The sequence below is a fragment of the Acomys minous genome (genome assembly GCF_964271855.1).
Source record: "Acomys minous genome assembly, chromosome: 2".
NCBI lineage: Eukaryota > Metazoa > Chordata > Mammalia > Rodentia > Muridae > Acomys > Acomys minous.
This window is the reverse complement of record NC_140484.1, coordinates 27,241,445-27,268,973: the sequence shown is the minus strand read 5'-3', so window position 1 is coordinate 27,268,973 and position 27,529 is coordinate 27,241,445. Positions and strand designations below refer to the sequence as shown.

The window sequence follows — 27,529 nt, the reverse complement described above, 5'->3', positions numbered from 1 at the left end:
CCAATTGTTCTATGTGATTCACCATGACCCAGGAATTTCTTAGAAGGGAGAAGTATCAGGTGCGGTGGCACATGCCTGTAATACCAGCATTCAGGGAGGCAGAGGCAGGTACATCTTGTGAGGCCAGCCTGGTCTACAAAGAATCCAGGACAGCCAAAGCTATACACAGAAACTCTGTCTCAAAAACAAAAACAAAACAAACAAACAAACAAAAACCCTTAAAAAGGAAGGAAGGAAGAAAAGGCAGACAGACAGCATTTTCATATCACAGTGATCCCAGCAGAGATTCTTGGTCCCTCAGTAGTAGCTGTGCAGTGGACTTGGAGTTTGCAGATGTGCGATTGAAAGGACTTTATTTAACTCTTCCAAATGCCCTATACTGAGCTTAAGGAATTCTCTTCAGTTGCATCAGAGTTCCACGCCTTTCTACAGTTCTCCCATTCTATGCTTTTTCTTTTTTCTTTCTTTTTTTCACCTGAGCTTTAAAGATGGCAAGTGTTATGCTCAACTGGAATCAATTCTTAGATATGAAATTAGTTCATTACTGGCAGCCTGATGATGACTTAGAATCTGTAATACCCCTTAAACTCTGACTAGCCTTAAGACTAGAGTGCATAATTTACAGTCCTTTGTAGCTGTAAGTATTCCTGATTGCCTGATTTTGAGATTCCTATGGCTCGTGACTTTAAAGCTGCTGTCCTATCCAATACTACCCAGCTTGAAAAGTGCTCAAGGCTTAGGACTCACAGACTTCCCTGCTACTTTTAGTTGACCTACCTCTGAATCACTTCAAAAGCAAACTTAAGGAAGCACCATAAAGAACCTGTGGACTTGGCCCATGACCGTCATGTCCCCTGTGTGATATTTTCCAGGTCCAGTGGCATTGCAGGTGCCGGATGATTGCAGGGGCCAATTTCTACATTGTGGGCAGGGATCCTGCAGGAATGCCCCATCCCGAGACTAAGAAAGACCTATATGAACCTACCCATGGGGGCAAGGTCTTGAGTATGGCCCCTGGCCTCACCTCTGTGGAAATCATTCCATTCCGAGTGGCTGCCTACAATAAAACTAAAAAGGCCATGGACTTTTATGACCCAGCAAGGTAGGTTTAGAGAAAGTTTTCATTGACATGACAATTGGTATAATGAGGCAAACTTTGACCCTCTGGAAAAGTTTTCCGACTACATGCTCTCAACTGAGAGTTATGACCTGCTCTTGCACATGCTGTGTCCACTGACATTGTAGCAGTGTCCTGTGCATGTAGTTGTTGGTCCATAAGTATTTCTCTTTGGTCTAATGGCTGTAGCTTACTAGGAGAACACCTACCTAGCATGTGCACAGCAAAGGGGCTTGATCTCCAGCACCCCCACAAAATGCTCTTGAGCTGGGCACAGTGGCACAGGCCTATAATCATAGCACAAGGGAGGTGGGGACAGCACTGTATGAAATTCCAAAATAGTAACAAAACTGTTCCTTTCCACACATGTGCCATATGTGTACACTGTGAGCACCTAGCATTTGAAGTGAAGGGACATAAGGCAGAGAATGATTTCAGGGAGAATTTATGGTACGTTCATGCCCCATACTAAGTTCACACAGAAGAAGCTCAGGCCTCAATATGAAAAAACAGGTGTGCAAGAAACATCTGCCTTTACTCTTTTGTTCTGTAAAATTCCGAACTGAAGACTGAGATAACTGCCCATCTTAAAATATGCAGCTGTTTGTAGGGGGGAAAGATTGTAAACACCAGCAATCTAACCCAGGGATGTTCCTTACTTCTGCTGAGCTCTCTGTTGCTGTACTGACAGGCACGCTGAGTTTGACTTCATCTCAGGAACTCGTATGAGGAAGCTCGCCCGGGAAGGAGAAGACCCCCCAGATGGCTTCATGGCCCCCAAAGCATGGAAAGTGTTGACAGATTACTACAGGTCTCTGGAGAAGATAAACTAGGCAGTCCTGGTTCTGGCTTTGTGCTCTCAAGTGCTCTTTGACGATTGTTTTCTACTTTGGTGATTAGATGCTCTATATGCAATTACTCTTCAATGACTTTATGAAGTTAGAATTTTGCAATGAGGTAAAAGGTTGTGCCTATAATTTAAAACCAACTTCATGTTTATGAAAGTCACACTGGAGACTAAGTCTTAGGTGAAAATACTGTTATACCTCCCAGAATGAAAACCCTTGTACTTTACTTCATCTCAGCGCATATGTCCCAGATTTCTAAAAAATGTTACTGTGTCTAGTTGACTTGCCTGAAACAGAATCATACTTTCCAGCTTAATTTTGCCAACCAGGAATTCCAATGTTACTTACCAGAAGCAATAAGCCACACAAACAGCTTCTTCTGTACAACATCAGGATTTAAGCCTCATGATTATACTCACTGTCCAATGTATGAGTTGAAGAAGCAACTGAAAAAAACATGTATGAAGATGTGAATTAAATCTGAAGAAGCTATGTAACTTACTTCTGTCATGAAAAGGGCATGGTCTAATAGAAAGAGAAGTTCTAATGGCCGTCTATGAATAGTAACTCCAGCTTGATGGCACTTTTCAATAATGTGGTGTGCTTTGATTTAAAGACTTTCTCCCAGGGACTAAACCATCAGGGTATATTGTAGAAGACCACTTTGCCCACACTTTGCTGTGGTCATAGTTATCTTAAAGAGGTACCTATTTGATTGCTGTAACCAAAACTAACCTACATTAATGAGACGCTAAAACTGTTGATTTCTGCAGAAAATATAAAATCCAAACTTCATCCTAATGAACAGAGATTATATACAAGCTTTGAGAGCTGCTGAGAACAGTAATACTCAAAACTGACATTAGTAAATAGTGCTGATGCCAAAACCTGCCCAGGCCACCACATTTCTAAACTAGGTCCCTGTCTACCTTTCAAAACACAGGAGCAGGTTCTGATTCCTTGAAGCTACTTAGCGAAACTCTCCTTGAAGATGCTAAAAAAGCAACCTTCTCGGGAACTGGAAATTCAGGATATTCCAAACTTTTAATGTCACAAGTTTTCAGACTGTGCCTGTTATGAGACATCCTTTGGTGGTCTTATTTTCTAAGAGGTAATTTTTGTATTTTATGCATGGCTCATTGTTGCCAAGGAATACATAAATAAAAAGCACCTTTTACCTATAGGTTTCTCTGAAAGAGACAACAGACTGAAAGGAGAAATGGTTTTTTTCCCCGCCCCCAGCAGGGTTTCTCTATGTATGTAGCCTTGGCTGTCCGCAACTCACTCTGTACACCAGGCTGGCCTCAAATTCACAGTGATCTGCCTGCCTCTGCCTCCCGAGTGCTGTGATGAAAGGCATGCACCACCAGGCCTGGCCATACTTTTTAAAATGCCAATAAAAGCTCTTCTGAGAGTAAGTTACATACCATGACCATAGCAAAGTGAGTCTTCAATTGTATAGTGCCTGTGCTCACTTTTGTCAGAGCTATTCACTGCCGCCTTGAAAACTGTGTATTCACTGAAAACCTGACAGGCTTGTAGTGCCTTACTAAACAAATTTTGTGATTGTTAAAGCTGCCTTTCCACTCTAGTGCTATTTAGTATAACTGTTTCAGTGTCCAACTGGTATTTGTTCTTACAACAATAAACTCGGAGACCAAGCTCACCCTTGTCTTGTAATGTTGAGTATTGGCTGGCCTCAATGGCTGCTTACGGGTGTCACAACACTGGATAATTAGAGAGCAGCAACGACTCTCTCTAGGGCTTTATTAAGAGGCTGTTTGTCCTTATTCGTGTCATTTTCTAACTTGAACTTCAGATGAAAATGACTCATGGTCTTAGCTGGGCACTTGCTTTTCAGAGGTGACTTATGACGCTCTGCCCAGAATTTCACTGCGAGACAATCTATGGGGATCAAGCCAAAGCCCTTGTTCTTATAGGAACAGCTCTTATTTTCAGAGCTTCCCCAACAGGCTTAAAAATAACGTTTACATTCCCCCCTCCTTCAGCAGTCCCAGCTGCATTCACCTTAGCAGTGGGCACTCTGTGCACCGAAGGCAGTACATTTCCACTCACCGTCAGTGGCCCTGTTGCTTCTTCCTGAGTGCCCGATTTATTTCTAATGGTGTCATGTAATTTTTTGCTACTGATTTTCACCACAAATAGCCCAACTCACAGCTATCACTTGGTGCTAGAGATGTGGCTCAGTATGTAGAAGGCTTGCCTAGCATGCATGAAAGCCTAGGTTCGATTCCAGCACTGCAGAATGGCACATACTTGTTAATCCCAGCACTGAGAGGTGGAGGCAGGAAGTTTAATGTTGCCTAGGCTACACAGTTTGAGAACAATTTGGTCTATAGGAGATTCAGTCTCAAAAAAATAATAAAGGAATGAATGGTGCCATTTGTGGGTCCTCTTTGTTTTCTCCCCACATCTTACTTGGTGGCTTCTATTATCAATTAGCAGGGCTAAGTATGCCAAGAAATATGTGTCCATGTACCCAAGTGTAAGAGCTACCAAGAGGCCACGGCACTCTTCAGGAAATGTGAGCAAATCCTGGGAAGGCATACATAGATCATTTTGTCAGACCTTGTATCATTTATCAGGCCCCAGTATTTCCTTCCAACCCATCTGTCCTGCAAGAAACAAATCTTGGTTCCTCAAGAACAAGTTTGCAGTTTCCCCCCTCATTTTTCACTTTTCTATTGTTCTATTGCTTACATTCTGCATTAACTGTCCTTCCAGGCAGGAAATCAGTGAATCAGACAAGTTAGTTGTTCTTGTGCCTAAAGGTTTAAGGGAACTGTGTTCACAGGGTCCTGGAAACCTACAAGAAGAACTTTATGACAGGCAGATCTGGGTCCTGGGGTCCTCCTCAAACTAAGGCACCAGCCGAGGAGAATATAGGCAGTAAACTTCGAACCCCTACCAAGACCTAGCCGACGAACATGATATTCTCCACCGTTGAGCGGAGAGTGAGATCTGACTCTCACACGAACTCTGGTGCCCCTTTTCTGACCACGTCCCCTGGATGGGGAGGCCTGGCGGCACTCAGAGGAAGGATAGCAAGTTACCAAGAAGAGACTCGATATTCTAAGAGCATATATAGGGGGAGGAGGTCTCCCTCAATCACAGACATAGGGGAGGGGAGAAGGGGGGAAGTGCTAACAATTGAGATGTAATATGAATAAATTTTTTAAAAAAAGGTTTAAAGGAACTGTGCAGCTTTTGAGTGGCTCAAATTTCCATTGCCTATTACTAGGCACAGTTAGAGAACTGATTGCACAGAAACAATGGGAGAGTACCCACTGATCTCTCCCAATGCCAGCATCCATGCAGTTACTGCGTCACACACAGAACAGTTACCAATGAAGACGCTATTTAAGTAACTCAAATACGCATTCCAAAGTATTAACTTTGGCTTATACTATAATTGTACTTAAATTATTTTTAAAAAAAATAAGTGGGACACTTGCTAGAATTTGAACATTTTAGCCAGGTTCTAGGAAGAAAAAAACTATTTTATTATAAGGCTAGTACATCAGAGTGGAGAAAAACAAACCAACCCACAAAAATAAAACCAAACCAACAGCTCTTTATTTGGAGGGAAGCCTTTGAGAGGTAAACTTGGCTTCACTCTGGCAGGAGTGGTGCAGGAGTGGACTAGTGTGGATACAGTGTACAGAGCTATGTGTTTGCCTAACAGGGGGACACTTTGCAAGGATGGGGATAATTCAGGAAAGACTGAATTGAAACGAACACAACAAACAACAGGAAAGACTGAATTGAGTCTGGAAACGCACCCCCTGTAAAAATAAACTGCTGGGCTACCATCCCACTCCTTTGGATTTTGCTGAGGAGGGGGTCTAGACGCCTTGTGTATTCTCAAGATGACTGGATTCCACCTTTTAGAATTAAAAACAAATGAAAACTACAAACGTGAAGGTGTAACCCAAACCCTTCCTAGCTCAGAACAAGATTAAAAAGCTGGTGTATGGGTCAGGAGAGGCCTGGCAAAAACCAGTCAACTGGTTCAGGAAAGGACACAGCACAGGTCCAGTGCAAGCAGGACTGGAAGGAACAGGTAGCTATCTGCCCTTTACTCTGCCATAGGGAAGGGTTTGTAATCACGAAAATTAAAAAAACGTGTATTGCATCTCATTTTCCACGGTTCTTGTATATCTGCCAGCTGGTATAAAACAATTTAATTAAGTTATTTTACCTAGGCAGAGTTGGGCATGGTAAATAACACACTCCAAGTGAAAGCACTTGAAGGGATCCCACACAACAGTCCTTGTATGCCTGTCCCCATGAATCCCCTCTCTCTGTGTGCTCACCTGTTACACTGCCCCTTATTTCCCATGTCATCTACGGCATTTCACCATCAGGTGGCCATGTGCCCTTCTGGTTTGTCCAGCACTCTCCCCACAATACTTCTTAGAATGAACTATCACTCTCCTTTTCTACTTAGTCTTAATGCTTCAATAGACCCCTATATTCAACATGAAGCCACTTCAATGACCCAAGGAATTCTCAGAGCAATGGGCTGTTTGAAGAGTTCATGCAATCCACTGCTAAAACTAAGAAGCTGGTCCTTCAGCTCGCCTCTGATGCAGTGGAACGTCTACAATTGGTTGCTGCCAATAGAATCTAAATTGGGTAGTCTTTCTAAGGTTGACTGTGGCCTAGACATACCTGTGAAAAGGCATGAAATAGGCAATCCCTGAGTATCTGAATTCTGAAATTTCTGCCTCTTTAGAACAATGTGGTATACACTATTTCTTGGCTACATATTTGCATGTCAGTTATCAATTTCTTTTGGTGTTTGGTTTAGAAATGAGCCATCATGTTGGACAGTATGGCACTAGGGAAACTGAGGCAGGAGGCTCTCAAGTTTCAGGACAGGCTGGGAGACCTTGTCTCAAAAACAAATACCTGAGCTGTTATGGTTTACAAACCTGTGCTTTTGATGTATTCCACACATAGCAATAACAGTCACTGCGGCTTAGTTCAAAGTGACAAAACTATCTAAAAACAGTCTCAAAGCAGATTCATTTATATTTATATATATGCAACATGTGAGTGTGGGTGCTTGCAGAAGCCAGCAGAAGGCCTTGGGTTCTCTGAAGTGGAAGTTACAGAAAATTGTGAGGGCAGGATTGGGTGCTGGGAATCAACTTGCATTCTCTGGAAGAGCAGTATTTAGAATAATAAATATCAGACAATTAAAAAAAAAACACCTCCATCAGAATTTTAGTAAAAAACATGTGAGTGCAGGTGCCCACACAGGCCAGAGGCGTTAGATTTCTACAGAAACGGAATTATAGGCTACTATGAGCAGCCCAACAAGGGTGCTGGGAACAAAACTCAGACATCCTCTGCAAGAACAAACAGTACACGATCCTAACTACGGTATTATTTCTCCAGCCCTCTGGACAAAGTTTTCCTGCACAGAGGAGTCTACAGCTTTATCTGAGGAACCAAGATAATGATGGAATTTTGTTCATGTAGGCGAGACCCTCAACTTTTTGGAACTCTTTTTAAAATTCTGACTTTAAGAAAGGCTAAAAAAAGTAATCAAAAAATACCCAATTTATTTCATCCAGAATAAAGCTATAACCTGTCCACAAATAACCCAATTACAGTAGAAAAATAAGGCCTGGTAATGAGATACTCCTTTCAGTTTTATACAAGCAGCTGAGCATCAAGATGCTGTCATCCAGCATTAAACCCATGAATTATAGAAGCCAAATAATACTGGCTTATTATGGTCCATTGCAGAATATTTAGATTATTCCAACCCAGCTCTTAATAACATGAGTTCTCGACTTAACTGCAGGTGGGGAGTAGGATTCAACAAGAAGTAGTAAAACTTGACACTAAATCAACTCAAATGCTAAGTTTATAATCTCAGTTTTAAAAGACACGAAAACAGCAGGAGATGCCAAACCTACCGGAAATCATCCAACACTGAGATTTCAGAGAAATGTCACACAGACAAGCCTTTCATTTTAGTCCCTAGAGATGACAAAAACGCTTGGAGACTGAGGCCGTCAGGACCATGCTGGCTAGCATTTGAGCAGTGTCTCTGCTGAGTGCCTCCATGGTATCACATCATTCAACTCCCTAAAGCAGGTGCCACAATTGCCTAGGAGATGAGGAACAGAATCAAAGAGCCAGCCTCAGGGCGTGGAGTTCATCAGTGGGAAGCCTGGGCTTAGCCCCAGAGGCGGGTTCTTCATGCAGTATGTGCAACCCAAAGCAAATGTTCTGAGATCTAATGTCTATCTAAAGCAGACTAAAAAATTAAACACTGAAAGTGATTTACATCATGAAACAGTCTCATGTACTTCACGGCTCAACATGCTTACATGAGTCATGGATGTTGGGATTAGTGCATCTGGCTAGAACCATAAGAAATTCAGTGCTATTATTGGATCATCTCAATTTAATAGCAAATGAAAACACATGAAGAAGTATGCACATCACTCATTTCTGAACATGCCATTACATTAAAATTAAATTACTAAAACTCATATTAAAACAGAATACTTCAATATTAAAATGTCTGCTATAAAAGTGTGAAATCTCAACTGCAAGATAAAAACTGTCCAAACATAAATTTTATAAACAATAATAAAACCCACAACCTAGAGTAATAGAAAAAGATCAAGGACTAAGTGAAAAGAAAATAATCAAAAGGAAGGATCTTTTATTGTAAATTATAAAAACAGGACATGTTCTTGGCGTCTTGTGTTAGCACTCATTTCCCTTCACAATCTTTCGTGGCTTACTTTCTGTCACCCTAAGTGTTCTCCTGCAAGCTACAGCCACCAAAGCACAGATGGAGAAACCAAGTGTCCAGGAGTTCTTGTGGGACACATTGCTAGAGAAATTAATCTAAAAACACATGAAAATTTAGTTTTCAAAGAAATAAAACAAATAATAAAAACAAAGCATTTTTGCCATAATTTAATCTTTCTGTGGGTTCAGAGGCACCTTCAGATTGCACTGTGGCGTTATCTTCTTGCTCTGTCATATGTTGAGGTGCCTGCAAAGAATTCTGGTTCCTAGAGGTTTGAAAAAAGAAGTTTTATATGTGGTTCATAGAGCATCAAGTGACTACATATTCAACAAAGAATTCTAATGTGTATATTTGTACACAATTTTACTATGCTGAGAACATTTTTTAAGTTACAAAATAAGTATCTTTTAAAGCACATTTAGTAATGACTATATAAACTATCATTTTGTTTGGGTGACCAAATTAAATTTGAGCATAATTAAAGAACATGTTAACTTTCAAACAACATTTAAGGAATACAGTTATAGAACTGTTACACTGAGTCATGTACACATATTGAAAGCACTGAGGTTTCTCCAACCCACTCTTTTCAAAGGTTTTCAATCATTCTTAGTGTAAACCTTTAAAAAGTGTACTCAGTATCACAGGAGAATGAGGTGGGATCAATGCTGATCGCTGAGCAGGTCGTGTTTGTCTTTGATTCTCCTGATAAGCAATATAATTGAGACACATGTACATAGTCAGGTATGGTTGATTCAACCAACTGCAGAGGAAAATTTCAACTTAAAAACAGGCAAAACAAGTGACAACTGGGAATGGCTAGGTCACATTGTACCTGGCAGACCCTGCCTTAAGTCCCAGTTTTGCTATAGACTACCTGGCGCTTTTGGATTCCACACTTGGGGTAAAAAAAAAAAAAAGCTTCTGTATTTAAACCTATCTACAGAATATTTTTTAAAAATGTGGATATATACATTTGATATACACTCGTACATACACACTCACATTCATACTCACATGTCTAGAAACCAGCACCTAACCACATCCCATTCCTCACTAATGACTCAACAAATCACTTACTACTTTAAGACCAGCTTAGACTCTATAAGGCTATAACAGCATATGGCTAGAAAGGTCAAACAAGCACCCACACTCAGGCTGGACTCAACTTCCTCCGCATGATTTCTGACAAGCAGTAACACCATTTATATAACAGACCTTACTAACTTAGGATCTGAGTATAAAACCACAAGCATGGATCTCCCTTCACTGCTTAAGGATGAGAGCACATCCCACGAGATCACAGAACCGCACAAATGATCTTTACTCCTAATCTAAACAAACATGTGTCAAAACATTCTGAAAAGCTGCATCCTTTGATTTCTTCATCTTTTCGATCGCCCGATGCAGGTCCTGTTGCTGCACAGGCCGGATTTCATCTTCATCATGACTAAAATGTAAACAAAACCATCAAATTGCCAAATTATTTTAAAGTAAGCCTACCTAAAACATTTCACCAAGATTAAAAAGTTACATGTTTAAAAATAAACTTGTTTTTAAATTTCACAAGAGTATAACAATTGTTTCTTCCCCATTCAAGAACCCATGGAGATTCCAGGTGCCAGAGGTATGGGAGAATGGGGAAATAGAAGGACGCAGAGGGTCTTGGAACCCTACAAGAAGACCATCAAGGCTGGCAGATCTGGAGCCAGGGGGTCTGCTCAAACTGCTATACCAACCAAAGACAATGCATGCAGTAAACTTAAACCCCCCTATCCAGATCAGCCAATGGACAGAGCATTCTCCACAGCTGTGTGGCTAGCAGGAACAGACTCTGACATGAACTCTGGTGGCCCTTATTTGATCACTTCCCCTTGGTGGGGAGGCCTGGTGGCACTCAGAGGAAGAGTAAACAGGCTACCAGGATGAGACTTGATAATCTGTGATCATATGGAGGGGGAGGAGGTCCCCTTCTGTCACAGGCCTAGGGGAGCAGAACAGGGTGAAAGAGGGAGAGAGGGGGTAACCAGAAGATACAAGTGAGGGAATAACAATTGGGATGGAATCTGAATAAGTTATTTAAATTAAAAAACAAGGAGAATGACAACACATTGGACCCATTCTTTTAGAAGTTATCTATACACAAGAGTAAACATGTAGGGCTGGAGAGATAGCTCAGAGGTTAAGAGCACTGCTTGCTCTTCCAAAGGTCCTGAGTTCAATTCCCAGCAACCACATGGTGGCTCACAACCATCTATACTGAGATCTGGTACTCTCTTCTGGTGTGTAGGCACACATACAAGCAAAACATTGTATACTAAAATAAATAAATAAATATTCAAAAAAGATTTTTAAAAAACTGTTAAAAAAAGAGTAAACGTGTATATGAAAGTCATAAGACACTGTTCTAAGATTTATTTTTCTGTGTATGAGTGTTTGCATGCATGTACAGATAGACAACATGCATATGCATGGTGTGCCCTCAGAGATAGCAGGTTCCCTGGAACTGGCAAGCCCAGGTCCTTGTCCAAGAGCAGACAGTACTCTTGCCCACTAAGCCATCTCTCTAGCCCTCTTACAAGATACGTTTAAAAAGCACTGAATAATTAAAAGGCAGCAAAGTAAAATGGCTGTGTAAAATCACTTCACACCACAAATGTATAAGCAGCACATTTTCATTAACATTTAGCAGATAATTCAAACAGAAGCATAATTCCATCCAGAAAATTAAGTTATTCTTGTGATAGAGAACCCAAACCTAGCATTCCTAGGCATATGCATACGTTCGTGTGCACACGTAACCTTTTACGTAGCCTTTTATAAGATAGAAGTAAAATTCAACATTCTTAATTTAAAGAGCAACTAACCCAAGAAGTCTTCTCCACTATAATCCTGACCAAACAAACAAACAAACACACACCCTGGTATACCCTGCTACTCGGTAGTTACAGACACTGGGGAACAATGTTCAGGGGAGACAAGATGGTTCAAGTCTAATGGTCACATTTCACACGAGAGCTTCAAGGCTTTCAAGCTTGTCTTTCATTATTAACTTAAGCACAGGTCACATGCCGTTTGTTTATTTCTCCTTCTAATTTTTTATGTTAGAAGAAAGACGTTTGGAAGGTGTATTTTTGATGGTGTTAAAATATTCCCAGCTTGCAGAAATAGCTGAAATTATACAGCAGCACATAAATGGAATGCATCTCGCACATGTAGTAGGAGGGAGTAGTACAGTGGGCGAGAGCCACGCTGCTGTGTGGCAGGGACTTCATGAAAAGTAAATAAATGAGTTTTAAGAAAAGCTTACTATGGCACCACACTGTAATAGATGCATGGATACCACAGGCCAGTCAGGGTCCCATAGTATGAAAACAGAGCAAGAACTGGCAAATCCTTCAACATGGCCTCAAAGGTGCACTGATTTACTAAGGAATTCTTTATCAGAGAGTTGACACTCTGAAAAGATGCATGGTGTAGGGCCGCTCCAGGAGAAAGCTCTTTTTGGAATCTTTTTCCCAAGTTCTTTTTTTTTTTTTTTTTTTTTTTTTTTTTTTCGGTCTTTCGAGACAGGGTTTCTCTGTGCAGCCCTGGCTGTCCTAGACTCGCTTTGTAGACCAGGCTGGCCTCAACCTCACAGCGATCCCTTTGCCTCTGCCTCCCGAGTGCTAGGATTAAAGGCGTGCGCCACCAAGCCCAGCTAGAATCTTTCTCAAAGCAGTTAATTCAGGGCTAACAAGGATGACAAAACTGATTTCTCAAACCTACCACACTTTCAAAATGGTTTCAAGCGAAATTACTGACATGAGAAATGGCATGTCAGTAACTACATTACTGTTAAGTTCAAGCCCTGTCTTCAGCAGCCCCATACTCCATTCTTATGTTTCTGGAAGATAGCACACTCATTTCTACACATAACTGAATTTTAAGCAGTCTAAAGATTCTAGAGTACCCTGTTTTCCTAACAAGGAAGGCAAGCCTAGGTTTCTGTGACTCATTCCAGTGTTTGCCAAATGAAATTGGTGTTTTGCACCTTAAATCTACAACATCCCATGGCAGAGCTTCCATTTACAGAACTCTTCTTTAGGAAAACAGTAATAGGGGCTGAGGAGATGGCTCAGGAGGTACAGCGCTTATTACGTAAGCATGAGGACCTGAGTTTAATCTTATATTAAAAAAAAAGTTGGAACCGGGCATAGTAGTCCATGCCTTTAATCCCAGCACTCGGGAGGCAGAGGCAGGCAGATCTTTTTGAGTTTGAGGCCAGCCTGGTCTACAAAGCAAGTCCAGGACAGCTAGGGCTTGATACACAGAAAAAACTCTGTGTCAAAAAACAAAAACAAAACAAAATGATGGAGTGTGCTTGTAATCCAAGAGCTGGGAAGGTGGATGAGGGAAGGATCTCTAGAGCCTGCTGATGAGCCAATCTAGCAGAATCAGAGACCTCTGGGATAAGGAGGACCCCATTATCTCAAAACTAAGATGGAGAGGAATTGTAAGACACCTAATATAAACCTCCACGCACACAGATGAACATGTATACATATACAAACCCCTACAAAACTGGCAATAAAGGAGGGATGTGATCCTAATTCAACTATCTTTTCTATTAGTCTAGTACAATAATCATCTAATTAAAAAGAAATCGAGTCTAAATAGAGTTACCTTTCTTCTGATGTAGAATTAACATATTCCCTGACACAGAGGAGGGCAGCATCTCGACACATTTCTTTTAGGTCACTTCCTGAAAACCCATCAGTTTCCTGGGCAACTTCTAGAAGATCTACATGTCTATCCACCTTAAACAAACAGAAACAGGCTCATAATAAATGCATAAAATTAAGCAAAATATTTCCAAATATCCATCAGCAAATCAATGTTAAGTATGTCATAACAGCCAAGTAAAGAGAAACAAAACAATATTATTAGTTCCATAAAAACTTTGAAATTGTCAGGTGGTGGTGTACTCCTTTAACCCCAGCACTCGAGAGGCAGAGGAGGAAGGAAGGAAGGAAGGAAGGAAGGAAGGAAGGAAGGAAGGGGGAAGGAAAAGAAAGCCAGGAGGTGGTGGCACACGCCTTTAATCCCAGCACTTGAGAGGCAGAGGCAGGAGGATCGCTGTGAGTTCGAGGCCAGCCTGGTCTACAAAGGGAATCCAGGACAGCCAAGGCTACACAGAGAAACCATGTCTCGAAAAACAAAAGAGAGAAACAAAGAAACAAAGAAAACCATAATAATAATCACCATCTGGAGGTGGAGAAAGGTAAGCAGATTTCAGAAGCAGCGTCTGTACAGGTAGCACATGCCAAGCCTATTTCCTCACCATGTACCCATTTGCCATAATAATGTTCTTCACCCGTGTGAAATGCCATCTTTATTAGTTAATAAATTTCTAATTGTGGGAATTTTTGTTTAAGAACAGTAATTCTTAAAAGACAATGTAAGCTCAGTACAGTGGTCCATGCCTGTTATTCCATGACCCAAGCAATCCGAAGGTAGGTCAGCAAGCAAGAGGGAAAAAAGGCTAGCCTGTGCTACCTGTCTACACAACGTACCTACCTTTCTCAAACAAACAAAATTTAAAAGGGGACATTAGGAAATTATTAGTTTCATAAAAAGAGCCTTTGTGTGTACTTTCTTTTTAAGGATTTATTTATTACATATACAGTGCTCTGCCTACATGTATGCCTGCACACCAGAAGAGAGCATCAGATCTCATTATAGATGGTTGTGAGGCACCGTGTGGGTGCTAGCAACTGAACTCAGGACCTCTGGAAGAACAGGCAGTGCTCTTAACTACTGAGCCATCTCTTTTAAATTTTTTTTAAAATTAATTAATTTATTTATTCACTTTACACCCCAGTAGGAGCCCCTCTTTCCACTCCTCCCAGTCCCATCCTCCCTCTCCCATGCCCCCTACCCTGTTCCTCAGAAAAGAGGAGCCCCCATACCCAGCCGCTCCAGCTTATCAAGCCACTTCAGGACTGTGCTTGTCTTCTTCCTCTGTGGCCTGGCAAGGCAGTCCCCTCAGGGGGAAATGATTAAAAAGCAGGCAATGGCAGCCCCCACTCCCCTTACGAGTGGACCCCACGAAGCCTGAGCTGCCCATAGGCTACATCTACGTAAGGGGCCTAGGTCCAGTTCGTGCATGGTCCTTCAGACTCCACATGGTCCCCTGCGCCCTGGCTAGCTGTCTCTATTGGTTTTGCAGAGCTCATCATGTCTAGGTCCTTTTTTCCTTCCTCCTACTTTCCCACTAGACTCCCTATGCTTCGCCCAATGTTTGGCTGTGAGTCTCAGCGTGTTTCAAACTGCTGCTCAGTGTTTGCTCAGCTATGTTCATAGCAGCTTTACTTGTAATAGCCAGAATCTGGAAACAACCTAGGTGTCCTTCAATGAAAGAACAGATAAAGAAATTGTGGAACATATAAACAATGGAATGCTACTCAGCCATTAAAAACAAGGAATCATAAAATTTGTAGCAAATGGATAGAACTATTAAAAAAATCATCCTGAGTGAGGTAATCTTTTTTGGTTTTTCGGGTTTCGGGGTGGTTTTTTGGGAGGTTTTTTGTTTTTTTGTTTTGTTTTGTTTTGTTTTGTTTTTTTGAGACAGGGTTTCTCTGTGTAGTCTTGGCTGTCCTCAAACTCATGAACATCCACCACCTCTGCCTCCTGAGTGATGGGATTATAGGCATGTGCCACCGAGCCTGGCCCGAGGTAATTTTTTAATTTTATAGAATAATTTGACAAGTACTGGTTTAAGCTGTTCTTTGAAGGTCTGTGCTGTATGTGCCGTGGCCCTGGGTTATTTTAGTTGGGAGATTTTTGTTTTTTATATTTATTCAATTTTACATGTATAAAAGTTTTGCCTGTAGGTATACGTGTGCCTGGTGCCCATGGAGGTCAGAAAAGGGCATCCTTGGAACTGGAGTTAGGAAGGATATGAGCCACCATGTGGATGCTGGGTCTGGAACCTGGGTCTTCTTCAAGAGCAGCAAGAACTCTAAGTCATTAAATTACCTCTCTAGCCCCTACTTGAGAGATTTTTAGTTACTGCTTCATGTTCATTGTTTACCATAGAGCTATTTAAATTACTTACTGCATCTTGGTTTAAATTTAGTTAAGTCATAAAAGCTCATCTACTTCTATTAGGTTTTCTAGTTTGGTAAATAGTGTGGGTTTTTTTGTTTGTTTGTTTGTTTTGGTTTGGTTTTTTGCTTTTGTTTTTTAAAGATTTGTGTGTGTGTGTGTGTGTGTGTGTGTGTGTGTGTGTGTGTGTGTGTGTGTGTATGTATGTATGTATGTATACATACAGTGCTCTGCCTGCATCTACACCTACAGGCCAAAGGAGGGCATCAGGTCACATTATAGATGGGTATGAGCCACGTTGTTGCTGGGAATTGAACTCATGACCTTTGGAAGAGCAGTCAGTGCTCTTAACTGCTGAGCCATCTCTCCAGCCTGGCAAAAGTTTTAAAACAATGCTCTCATGCTTTTCTGAATTTGCTCAGTATCTGTTGCAATATCTCCCTTCTCATCTCTAATTTTATGAATTCAGATATTCTCTTTCTTTTAATTTGACTAAGGGTTTGTCAATCTCATTTTTTTCAAATAACTACTTCACTGATTCTTTGTATTGTTTTGTTCCTATCTTATTAATCTCCATCATGATCTTAGCTATTTCTCTTGGTCTTCTGCTTTTGGGAATTTTGCTTTCCTTTCTTTTTCTTTCTCTCTCTCCCTTGCTTTCGTCCTAAAAGGCATCATCATGCTATTTGAGATCTAATTTTTTTTTTGGCAGGGGCGGTTCAAGATAGAGTTTCTCTGTGTAGCCTTGGCTGTCCTAGACTCACTTTGTAGACCAGGTTGGCCTCGAACTCACAGCCACCCACTTGCATCTGCCTCCCTAGTGCTGGGATTAAAGGCATGCGCTACCATGCTCAGCAGCTGAGATATTTTTGTTTTGGTTTGGTTTTTGTTTTTTCTAGATCTGGTTTCTCTGGGTAGTCTTAGCTGTCCTGGACTCACTTTGTAGACCAGGCTGGCCTCAAACTCACAGACATCCACTTGCCTCTGCCTCCCAAGTGCTTAGATTAAAGGCGTGCGCCACCACAACTGGCTGAGATCTAATTTTTAATGTAGAAACTTAGAATTGCAAATTTCCTTCTTAAGACTCTTTTCAATGTATCATAGGTTTTGGAATGCTATTTTCATTTCCACTCAACACTAGGAATGCTTTAAGTTTTCTTGATTTCAATGACACATTCATTATTCAATAATGTGCAGTTTAATCTCAAAGAGCTTGTTTATATTCCTTTTCTGTGATATTCAGCTTTATCCCATTGTTGACAGATAAAATAAAATAAATGAAAAACACTGAGATTTGTTATTCTAATATCTTAATCTATTTTAGAGAAAAATTCCATGGGTTACCTGTGTTTGGGGAATATAAATTTAGAATTGTGAGTTCTTGATAGACTGTTCCTTGTGAGAAGTGTTGGCCTGGTGGTGGAGGTGCATGTCCTTTAATCCTAGCATTCAGGAGGTAGAGGCGGGGATCTCTGAGAGTTTGAGGCCAGCCTGGTCTATATAGTGAGTTCTAGGACAGCCATGGCTACACAGAGAAACCCTGTCTTGAAACACCAAAACCCTTAAGCTTTCTACTTATGCAATGTATCCTATCTATAAGTTCCTGTTCACGTGGGGGTTTGCTGAGCCAGGGTCTTGCTATTATAACACAGGTTGGCCTTCAACTTTTAGTCTTCCTGCCTCAGCTTCCCAAATGGAGTGATTTGGTTGGGTGTACCACCATGCCCAAATTAAATTATTTTATTATTTTTATTTTTATTTTTTAAAGATTTATTTATTTATTATGCATACAGTGCTCTACCTGCTTGTACCCCTACAGGCCAGAAGAGTGTATTAGATCACATTACAGATGGTTGCTTGGAATTGAACTCAGGACCTCTGGAAGAGCAGTCAGTGCTCTTAATCGCTGAGCCATCTCTCCAGCCCAAATTATTTTAAATTAAAGAATTACATTGGTTATTTCAACTATTTTCTAATTGTTTCTAGGAATACTACAGCCAATTCGAAAGCATTTGCTCACTTGCTGGTTTTTGTTTGACTAATACCACTCTTTGGTTAAAGGTTTACCAATGAACAATGTTCAATCTAAGCAGCACTGTAACTATAAAGTATTTTCCTGAACAGTTATTCATTATTCAAATAAAAGACAAAGCTACTTGTCAGTTTTTAATCTAAGACTGAAATAAATTACCTAGGAAAGTGTTTTAAAAGAATTTTCCTGAAACTATACACAAAATTTTCATGAATATATAGAGGTTTCTTAGAAAAGGCTATCTGTTTTGGCTCCCCATATGGTCAATGATCATGGATATAATTTTTTAAATAGATGAGTTCTTTAAACTTTTATATATAGTATATATAACTGCTATAGAGTACACAGGTGACAGATCCAAGTGAAGCCAGGAAAGAAAGCAGGGACTGGTGCTGGTTCAAAGGAATCCTCTGAGTTCAAACCCTGTGCGGATAACAGGCTTGGTGTGGACAGAACTACATCACTCAAATAGATTAAAATAGAGTTTAAGAAAGAAACAAGTAACAAGAGCTTAAAAATATGGGAAATTGTTTTTAAAACTTCAGAGTACAAAATGTTCTTTAAATTTATACTTAAGACTCAGAAGACATTAACAGAGGGAAAATTCTCCAACAAGACTTAAGAAACTGGGAAAAGTTTACAACTCATATAGGCAAAAGACAAATCTAGTCTAAAACAGTAGCCATACCCATCTTTTTGAAAAACAATATTGCATTTTAAAATAGACAAAATACATGCTTTACGAGAAAGAAAATCAAACTCCTAAAAATATATAGCAGTATACCTTATTTATGTCTCACTATGTAACCTCGGCCAGTCTTGAAAACACAGTCCTCCTGCTTCAGCCTCCTGAACACTAAGACTGTAAGTGTGCACACCACACTTAAAACCTAACTTCAGTTTTAAAACTACAGCAATCAGGGGGCAGGAGGGCTGGAGAGATGGTTAAGAGCACTGGCTGCTGCTCTTCCAGAGGACCAGGCTCAATTCCCAGCACCTAACACAGCAGCTCACAACTGTCTGTAACTCCAGTTTCAAGAGCTCTGACAACCTCCCACCTATGTACATAAATTAATAATAAATTTTTTAAACTACAGCAATATAGTAAAATCAAGAAACAATTAAAAACCTCTTTTAAAATATTCTTATATAAGCATAAATGGTATGAGAAATATCACAGTATTTAATCTGTAGAGACATTACTCTTTAAAAACTACTTCAAATCTGGGCATGGTGGCACACGCCTTTAATCCCAGCACTTGGGAAGCAGAGGCAGGTGGATCACTGTGAGTTCAAGGCCAGCCTGGTCTACAAAGTGAGTCCAGGCTGTTACAAAGAGAAACCCTGTCTCGAAAAAATAAAAATAAAAAAAAAAATAGGAACTACTTCAAATATACCATACTCCGAGCTACATTAACAGTGGAGAGTTTAACAATAATTTAGGTGAAGTTTAAAGTTCTTTCTTCAATTTTTTTTCTAAAATGACTTTATAAATAAAAGCATAATATTTTATGAGAATAAATTATACTTTCCTACTTACATTTTCGTTTTTCAGGATAAGCTTCAAGATTGCTTCTCTTTGTTTTAGAGCCTAAAACCAAGGAATTTTCCAATTAGCATTTAAAAATAATACCAGTAATTTGTATATTGTTTTTCCTTTGTAAGCTACAGGATAATAACTGATATGAAATAACAGGCTGATAGAGGTTAAAGTAAGGTATGATATGATACTGTACAGTAACCCTCTGTAGTTAGCCCAACCAATTCTGTTTTTTACTCATCATCTGGGAAATAAAACAATGTTAGTATTTATTGAGTGAAAAAGGAATACATTAAAATAACCAGAGTTTCTTTTTCTTTTTCTTCTTCTTTTTTTTTTTTTTTTTTTTTTTTGGACACAGGGTCTGCCTGACTGGTCTGGAACTTAAGTGTGCAGACCAGGCTGGACTCAAGCTTGCAGCAATTTTTCTGCCTCTGTCCCACAAGCGCTGAGGTTTCAGACATGTACTACTATGCCAGCCTTTCCTATACAGTCATACAGTTCTCATTATTTTCCTTCCTTTATTAAATTTATGTAAGTTCACCATCACAAACTACCTTTTTGTCCATTTTTAATTGTAGCTTTTATTTTATTAAAAAATTAGCATATAAAGAAACCAGCTGACAGAGATTAAAAATTAGGAGGGACTTTGAGTTGAAGGATGTTTAAGACAGTGTGGATAAGAAGAAGGGCCTTTTTTGAGCTTTGAGCTAACAAGCTCTTTGGCTTTTAGTTTTTTGGCTTTTCCTCCTAGGCTGTCAGTTGAGCTAGTGAGCTTTTGGGGCTTTTTCCTCTGGAACGTGAGCTGAGTAGGAAGGTCAGGTGGGAACTTTCTCTGCCTCTCTGAGCTAGCAAGTTTTCACCCCAGCACCTAGCTTCACAGTCTTTATTAGTAAAAATCAAATCATTAGGATTTTCGTTTTTTAGAACAACAGTTTCCCTTCAGTGATACATCATATTTTTATATCGGAGAGCAAAAACTACACCTAACTCGTACGAAATTACATAAAGCTGGCTATGCTGGAGAATGCCTCTACTCCCAGCATTTGGAGGGTGGAGGGAAGGAGAGTCAGAACTTGGAGTCATCCTCAACTACACTGCCAGGTCAAGCAGCCTGGGCTACATGAGAACCTACCTAAAAGAATAAATAATAACGGTTGTAGTAGTAAATGAAATAATAATCACTAATAAGTGAAATAAGGAACATCTTACATAAAAATAGATTTTAAGTTTGTCATGACTAAATTCATTCTTATTAACATTAAGATTTTGAACTCAAAAACTCTGCCGTTGCCATAACTTGTGTATCTAACCTTAACAACTACTTTTTAGTTAATAAGTATTTTCTTGGAGAGAAATTTTAAGGTAAGCTCAATAATATTCTTTGATACTATAACTAACAAAAAAGAATTACTCTCTAAGGCATATTAACTAAAAATGAACAATGACAAAATTCCAGTTTGCTCATTAACAGTATACAAATCTAACAAATTTGATGAACCCTGGTATAATTCATTTTGATAACACACACTGTATTTCACTGACAGTTTTAGTGACTGCAATCCCATTTTTATACAAGCACATCAAAACCCTTAGCTGTCTTTAGAATTTACATTTCAATTTTTAATTTTTTAAGTCTTTTTTTAAAAAGACATTTATTTTGGGTAAAAGTACAAATGTTGTTCAGACACAGGTCTGCAATCTATTTTCTCCTTCCACCATGTAGGTTCATGAAACTAGGTCATCAGGCTTGGTTGCAAGATCCTGCCAGTCCTACACCTGAATTTCTGATAAAGATCACTAACCTTGGCATTCAGAATCATATAGATAAGCAAATGTTCCTTAAATCAGTCTAATATCTTGCCTGGAAATTAGAGGATTCATATGTGAAGCATATATAGTCCATGTAAACACAATCACAATCTACCTTCCCAGACTCATATATCTGTTTTCCTCAATGCTCTAAGTGAATTACAAACCCACCCACTAACCTGTTTCCACACCACATCTTTGCTCATTATGACAGAAAGGCTTTGCTTGTCAACCACCTATTTCACCTTTAAGGCCCAACAGGTTTTCTTAAATCCCACTAACTGCACAACATAATTAGTTTTCATCATTATTTCAGCCTCTCCCAGCTCTATGTACATACCTTTAAAGCACATTTTTACATTATTTGCTTTTGAGTCTGCTTCCCTTGCAACACACAGTTCTTTGAGGACAAGACTTGTCTTCCATTCACTGGAGCCCAGCAAGTGTCTGACATACATTAATTATATAGTCTTCTATATAATTAAAGAGAGCTCATGGATTGATCAAGCACTTTTCAAATGGAATGATTATATATACATCCTAAGAACCAGAAGTGTTGGCTATGGCACATGACTTAGCAGAGTAATCTTACAGAGCCTACCACCTTCAACATTCAGGAGACCATTTTTACTCACTGCATCAACTGAATCTGATAATTGACAGAATGTAAGTGGGACAAATAATTTCTGCCAAAGATTACTATGGAGTTTGTCTAAAAATTCTAAGATTATAAATGGAGTTGGAATATTTTCATTACAAACATCTGAAAGAAATAACTATCTAAATTCCCCCTACGTACCTATAAATATAATATGCTATTCATATGGAACACATTTTCTACCATGAGAACCTATTGTTTACAATATAAAAGCTGACTAAATTCACAACCGTGTGAACTGTATGATTTTCTTCATAAGCTAAAGTTATAACATGGTTGTTGTTGTTGTTGTTTCTCCTTCTCCTTCTTCTTCCTCCTCCTCCTCCTCTTCCTCTTCCTCTCTTCTTCTTCTTCTTTTTTTTTTTTTTCTGAGACAAGGTATCTCTGTGTAGCCTTGGCTGTCATGGACTTGCTTTGTAGACCAGGCTGGCCTCGAACTCACAGCGATCTGCCTGCCTCTGCCTCTGCCTCCCAGGTGCTGGAATTAAAGGCGTGAGCCACCACCGCCCGGTCTTCAAGGGTACTTCTTAACAAAAAAGAATGCTAAAAAAAAGTATCCGTAAAGAAAGGGTAGGAGGCCAGTTGTGGTGGCACACACCTTTAATCTTTAATCCCAGCTCTAGGGAGGCAGAGGCAGGCGGATCGCTGTGAGTTTGAGTCTAGCCTGGTCCACAAAGCGACTATAGGACAGCCAAGGCTAACACAGAGAGACCCTGACTCAAAACCCTACTCCCACCCCCACAAAAAAAAAAAAGAAAGAAAAGAAAAAGAAAGGTATAGTAGCTCCTGTAAACAAGCACTTTGGAAAGTGAGGTGAAAGTACTGCCATTAGGTTTGAAGCCAGCCTGGGCTATGTGGTGGGTTTTAAGCCACAGAGTTCAATGGTAGCTAAAGAGTGAGGCTCTCTTTGTCTTGGTTTTTGTTTGTTTGTTTTTTCAAGACAGGGTTTCCCTGTGTAGCCTTGGCTGTGCTGGACTCACTTTGTGGACCAGCCTGCCCCCTACCTCTGCCTCTCTGAGTGCTGGGCTCACAGGCATGCACCACCGCACCCAGCTCAGAGCAAGTCTCTTGTCTCAAAAACCAAACTAAAGTAGTAAAGGCTGAATGCCACTTATCTTCACTAGCTACAGCACAGCATGTTGGTTCTAGAATCATTACCCACCAGAGAGAACCGCCACTAACTTGTTAATAATAAACCTCTGTTGCTCCTCAGGCTACATGTTTAGAAAATGGCCCTCTAGCCTCTAGTTCCCAAATTTAATCTGTGTTAATCCAAAACTTTAATTTAGATTTACTTCTATATCTTCATAAGGTAGAAACTACCAAAGTGTGCAAGCAATTTTGAGGTAATTCTATACTTGGGGGAAAGATCAAATGCACTAATCATAACATAAAAAAAAAAAAAAAAGGAAAGAAATGTCAGAAAGGGCATGACCTAGATTGAGTTTCTTATACCTTTCTTTTTCATAAACAAATCCAAAGAAACAAAACAAGCCTTCTTAAAGGTCACAGATAAAAACCTGTTCAAACGGCAACTATTCCCCTCTTCAAAACACAACTAAGACCACTTACTGGTTGGTTGATATGAAATCTTGTAGGCATTCTTCTCATTATAGCAGAGTCCAGGTCTTGCGGGCGATTGGTAGCTCCCATCACTATGACCTAAATATAAAGACAAACAAGGTATCAACTCTACCAGCAATATGTTCTGCGGCCATTACCATTAGGACTTAACACAGCCTTTAAGAGCAGTGCATGGTGGCACGTGACTTTAATCCTAGCACTCTGCAGGCAGAGGCAGGTAGATTTCTGCGAGTTCAAGGTCAGCCTAGTTTACAAAGTGAGTCTTGGACACCCAGGGCTGTTACACAGAAAAGGCCTGTCTGGAAAAACATAGATACAAGTATCATTATTGAAGAAGTATAGCTTTTTGGTTTTTGAGACAGGGTTCCTCTGTCCAGTAGTCCTGGCTGTCCTGAACTCCCTCAGTAGACCAGGCTGGCCTTGAACTCACAGAGATCCCTCTTGAGTGCTGGGATTAAAGGCATGCGCCACCACTGCCAGTCTAAGAAGTACAGTTAAAAAAAAAAAACACTGGTAGTTCACAAAATATGATCAATGAGTACCTATACCAAAAAATATGAAAATGTTAAAATGCTTTGCATTTTACAAAATATGGTTGCTTATTAAATGAATACATCTTGGAAGTATGAGTAAAAGGAATACTTTAAGTCCTTTCCTAAAATTCTCCATAAGTATGACGATTCTGACAGAAGTAATATATATTAGGTGCTTTTTTTCCTCCAGATTTCACATCATCTTCTCACTGTATGACCAGCTCTGTGGGTGTGAACGCTAAATGTAAAACTGTTCTAGACTGCAACTTCAAACATAAACTGCAAGTAAAGCAAACATCAAACTCCTGGACAGGGGCTATGGGGCACCTCAATAGTAGAGTCCTTGCCAAATGTACATTACAACCCTCACAGAAACAGCGGAAGCTTTGAAAGGGGAGGAGAAGCAGAATTTTAAAGGGGAGAGTATACTGTTGGCCCTACCAACTTCTAAGTATATGCTACTTACTTAGAAAAGAGGTAGAAATGAAAAACCAATTTTAGAGGCTCAGCAGTTAAGAGCAGTGACTGTTTGTTCTTCCAGAGAACCTGGGTTCAACTCCCAATACCCACATGGCACCTCACAACTGTCTACAGCTCCAGTGACAGAGAATCTGACACCCTCACACAGACATGCAAGCAAAACACCAATGTACATAAAATACAATTATTTTTAGAATTTAAAATAATAACATGAACAATAGTAGCAAAATAGCAACAATTTAAAAACCAATAGAAATAAAGACCAAGATATTCAAAACAAAAAAATTCCTTTTTTTTTTTTTTGGGTAACAGGGTATCATTACAGAGTTGTGGTTGTCCTGGAACTCTGACTGGCCTGTATACCCCAGTGCTTGGATAAAAGGCATCCACCACCACACTTGGTGAAAGTTTCTTTAAAATATCCATAATGACATCATATACCTGATATACAAACTTAATTTGTTATTATTATATAGAGTATATTTATCTGGTACCACTTTATTTCTGCCTGACAGTTTGAGATTTCTCAAAAAATTCTAGAGCAAGTTAAAATATCCACCAAATTTTATGAGTCAATTATTTATTTGCTCTTTACCTTTTATCAGTCAAAAATCACAAAGCAAAATTATTGTTAACTAACCAAGTCTGCCATCTAGAGGGGGGAAGTGTAAGTACAACACAGATTTAAGTTCTAAAACATGCAATTCTGTGTATGGGTCAAGTGGTCCTAAAGAAAAAAAAATTTTTTTTTTCCATGTTTATATTCAGACAACTTTTATTTTTTCATTTTTATATTTGGCCAACTCTTTTTTTAAGATTTTATTTTATTTTTTGGTATATACATTTATATTATTACATGTAAGTAGAAAAATTACATACAGCAAGAAGAACCCCGAAACAATCAATCAGGGATCATATGAAAATTACATTCAAGGTGTTTTAGTTAATTACATTTAGCAACCTTGTAGAAAACATCTTTCCTATCTTGGTGAGTCTAAGATTTCTGAATGAAAATCATATCTATCATAACTCATCTCTGTCAACTCAAAACCCCTATGTAGACCTAAAAACATCTTAACCCCTAAACAGCTAAGGTTAATTTAAGACTAAACTATCTGGTCTTTAACCCCATCAGAGACTTGAGAAGGAATGAAACTTAATTACTTGAGTGAACCGGAAGTGCAGGTTAGTAGCTTCCAAAATGAGAAGGAAAAATAAAATAACATAAAATAAAATAATATAACAACATAACATAACGTAAAATAAAATAAAATAAAATGCAGAGACAGTTTGCTGCCTGAACAGTCACCCAAAACTCTCTAGAACGTTGGAGCATCATCTTCTTCCTTCTGGCCCAGTCTGACAGACATATTTGTGAGGCAGGGACTATTGAGGACTTGCTTACCCTGTCTTGTCAGAGTTTGGCCGTCGACTCTGCCTGCATCCAGGCTTGCCCATTTTTAGACAGAATTCTGTCTGTGGCAGAATCGAGGACGTTGTGCCCAGTGGCTTGTTTGCCACGTTTGAAGCCATCTCCATATGGAGGTTCTTTGATGCTCATCATCTTCTGGAAGCAGGCTGAGTGTTGCCAGGAGTTAACTAACCTGTTTTGTTGTCAAAGAATCTTTAAGATATTAAAAGCTTCTTAAATGCCATATTCTGAGCGTCTCTGAAGCTTTGAAGACCTTATAAAACAAAATCTTAATGCCCCTATTCCCAGAATGCAGGAGACAAACACAAGCAGATCTCTGGTCTACCTAGCGAGTTCTAGACCAACCAGGGCCATACACTGAGACCCTGCTTCATTTAAAACAAAACAAAAAAAGTATAAGAATATTTGAAACACTGTTAGGAGCTTGTTGAAAACTGTAAAGACCACAAAAGACACCGTGTGTGTGTAAGGCAATATTCTGAAAAGTAGACACAAAAACAAAACCTTGACAAGTGAGTTAAGTTAGTTACATTTTTGAGATAAATTCCAGCTAAACCAAGAAACCTAAAACATAGATCACAGTATAGAAGGTGAAGTGCTAGAAACAAAAATCAACAAATTGTAATTAATCTAGCTAAGATATCCTAATAAATGTATATAATAAGGTATTCATGATATAAAAAAAACAGAAACTACTTGTAGTTTGTTGAAAATATTAAGGAGTGCTTTTTTTAAAATTTTTATTCTTCTCTCATATATTGGGTCCGACTACAGTTCCCCCTCCCTCCTCTCCCCACACCCCTTCCCTCTTAAGGAGTGCTTTTTAAGAAAACTTATACATGTATTAAATAACTTATGAGTTAAACAAACAAGTTAAAATTCAAATTCAGGAACATTAGTATATAAGCAACAAAATCTAAAGAATGGTTAAAATTTTTAAAAATCTCTTAAAGTATGGAAATAACTTTATTATTTCATACTTAAAATAAGTAAATCTAATGGCTGAAGAGATGGTTCAGTGGTTAAGAGCAATGGCTGCTCTTCTAAGACTGGAGTTCAATTCCCAGCAACCACATGTTGGCTCACAACCATCTATAATGAGATCTGGTGCCCTCTTCTACCATGTAGGTGTTACATGCAAACAGAGCACTCATATACATAAAATAAATAATCCTTTAAATAAGCAAATCTAAATTTATGCCTCAAATTTTTACTGATGGAGATTTTTTTTTTAACATCACCATTCTTTATATATCACTTCTCCAAAAAGGAAGACTGTGTCATGAATTGCCAGGGAGCCCAGTTGTCATGACAGGCTTCATCAATCATTTACTATTTTTGTTTTTGTGACTATATGTTTGAAAGAAAGCTACCTAAGGTCAAGCACTATCAACAGTCATTGAAAAGGTAATCTGAAAGAAAAATTAACTAGTTCATGAGAAAGTAGAATACATTTAAAACTCTGAATCGAAATTATAAATATAAAATTTAATCCTTTAAATATACAAAAAAAAAAACCTTCATTTCTCTCCTCAAAGCAAAATACATCTTAACGAAAATAGCAGTTGCTACTTATGAAAAAAGAATTGTGGTTCT

General features: G+C 39.2%; 2 protein-coding genes across 5 annotated transcripts in view; one reads left to right on the top strand and one right to left on the bottom strand.

The window, feature by feature from the left end:
• The window catches only part of PAPSS2 (3'-phosphoadenosine 5'-phosphosulfate synthase 2), a 73,527-nt gene extending 69,896 nt beyond the window's left edge, over positions 1-3,631 (top strand). For both annotated transcript variants that reach the window (XM_084772240.1, XM_084772239.1), the window contains exons 11-12: positions 873-1,102; positions 1,809-3,631. In XM_084772240.1, coding sequence (XP_084628366.1) covers positions 873-1,102; positions 1,809-1,950 — 372 coding nt within the window. In that variant the 3' untranslated portion in view covers positions 1,951-3,631. The remainder of the gene's footprint in view (positions 1-872; positions 1,103-1,808) is intronic.
• Positions 3,632-8,660: 5,029 nt separating this feature from the next.
• The window catches only part of ATAD1 (ATPase family AAA domain containing 1), a 74,001-nt gene continuing 55,132 nt past the window's right edge, over positions 8,661-27,529 (bottom strand). For all 3 annotated transcript variants that reach the window (XM_084772251.1, XM_084772253.1, XM_084772252.1), the window contains 4 exons: positions 23,477-23,566; positions 19,435-19,485; positions 13,436-13,569; positions 8,661-10,220 (listed from right to left, as the gene is read on the bottom strand). In XM_084772251.1, the coding sequence (XP_084628377.1) occupies positions 10,100-10,220; positions 13,436-13,569; positions 19,435-19,485; positions 23,477-23,566 (396 nt within the window). In that variant the 3' untranslated portion in view covers positions 8,661-10,099. The remainder of the gene's footprint in view (positions 10,221-13,435; positions 13,570-19,434; positions 19,486-23,476; positions 23,567-27,529) is intronic.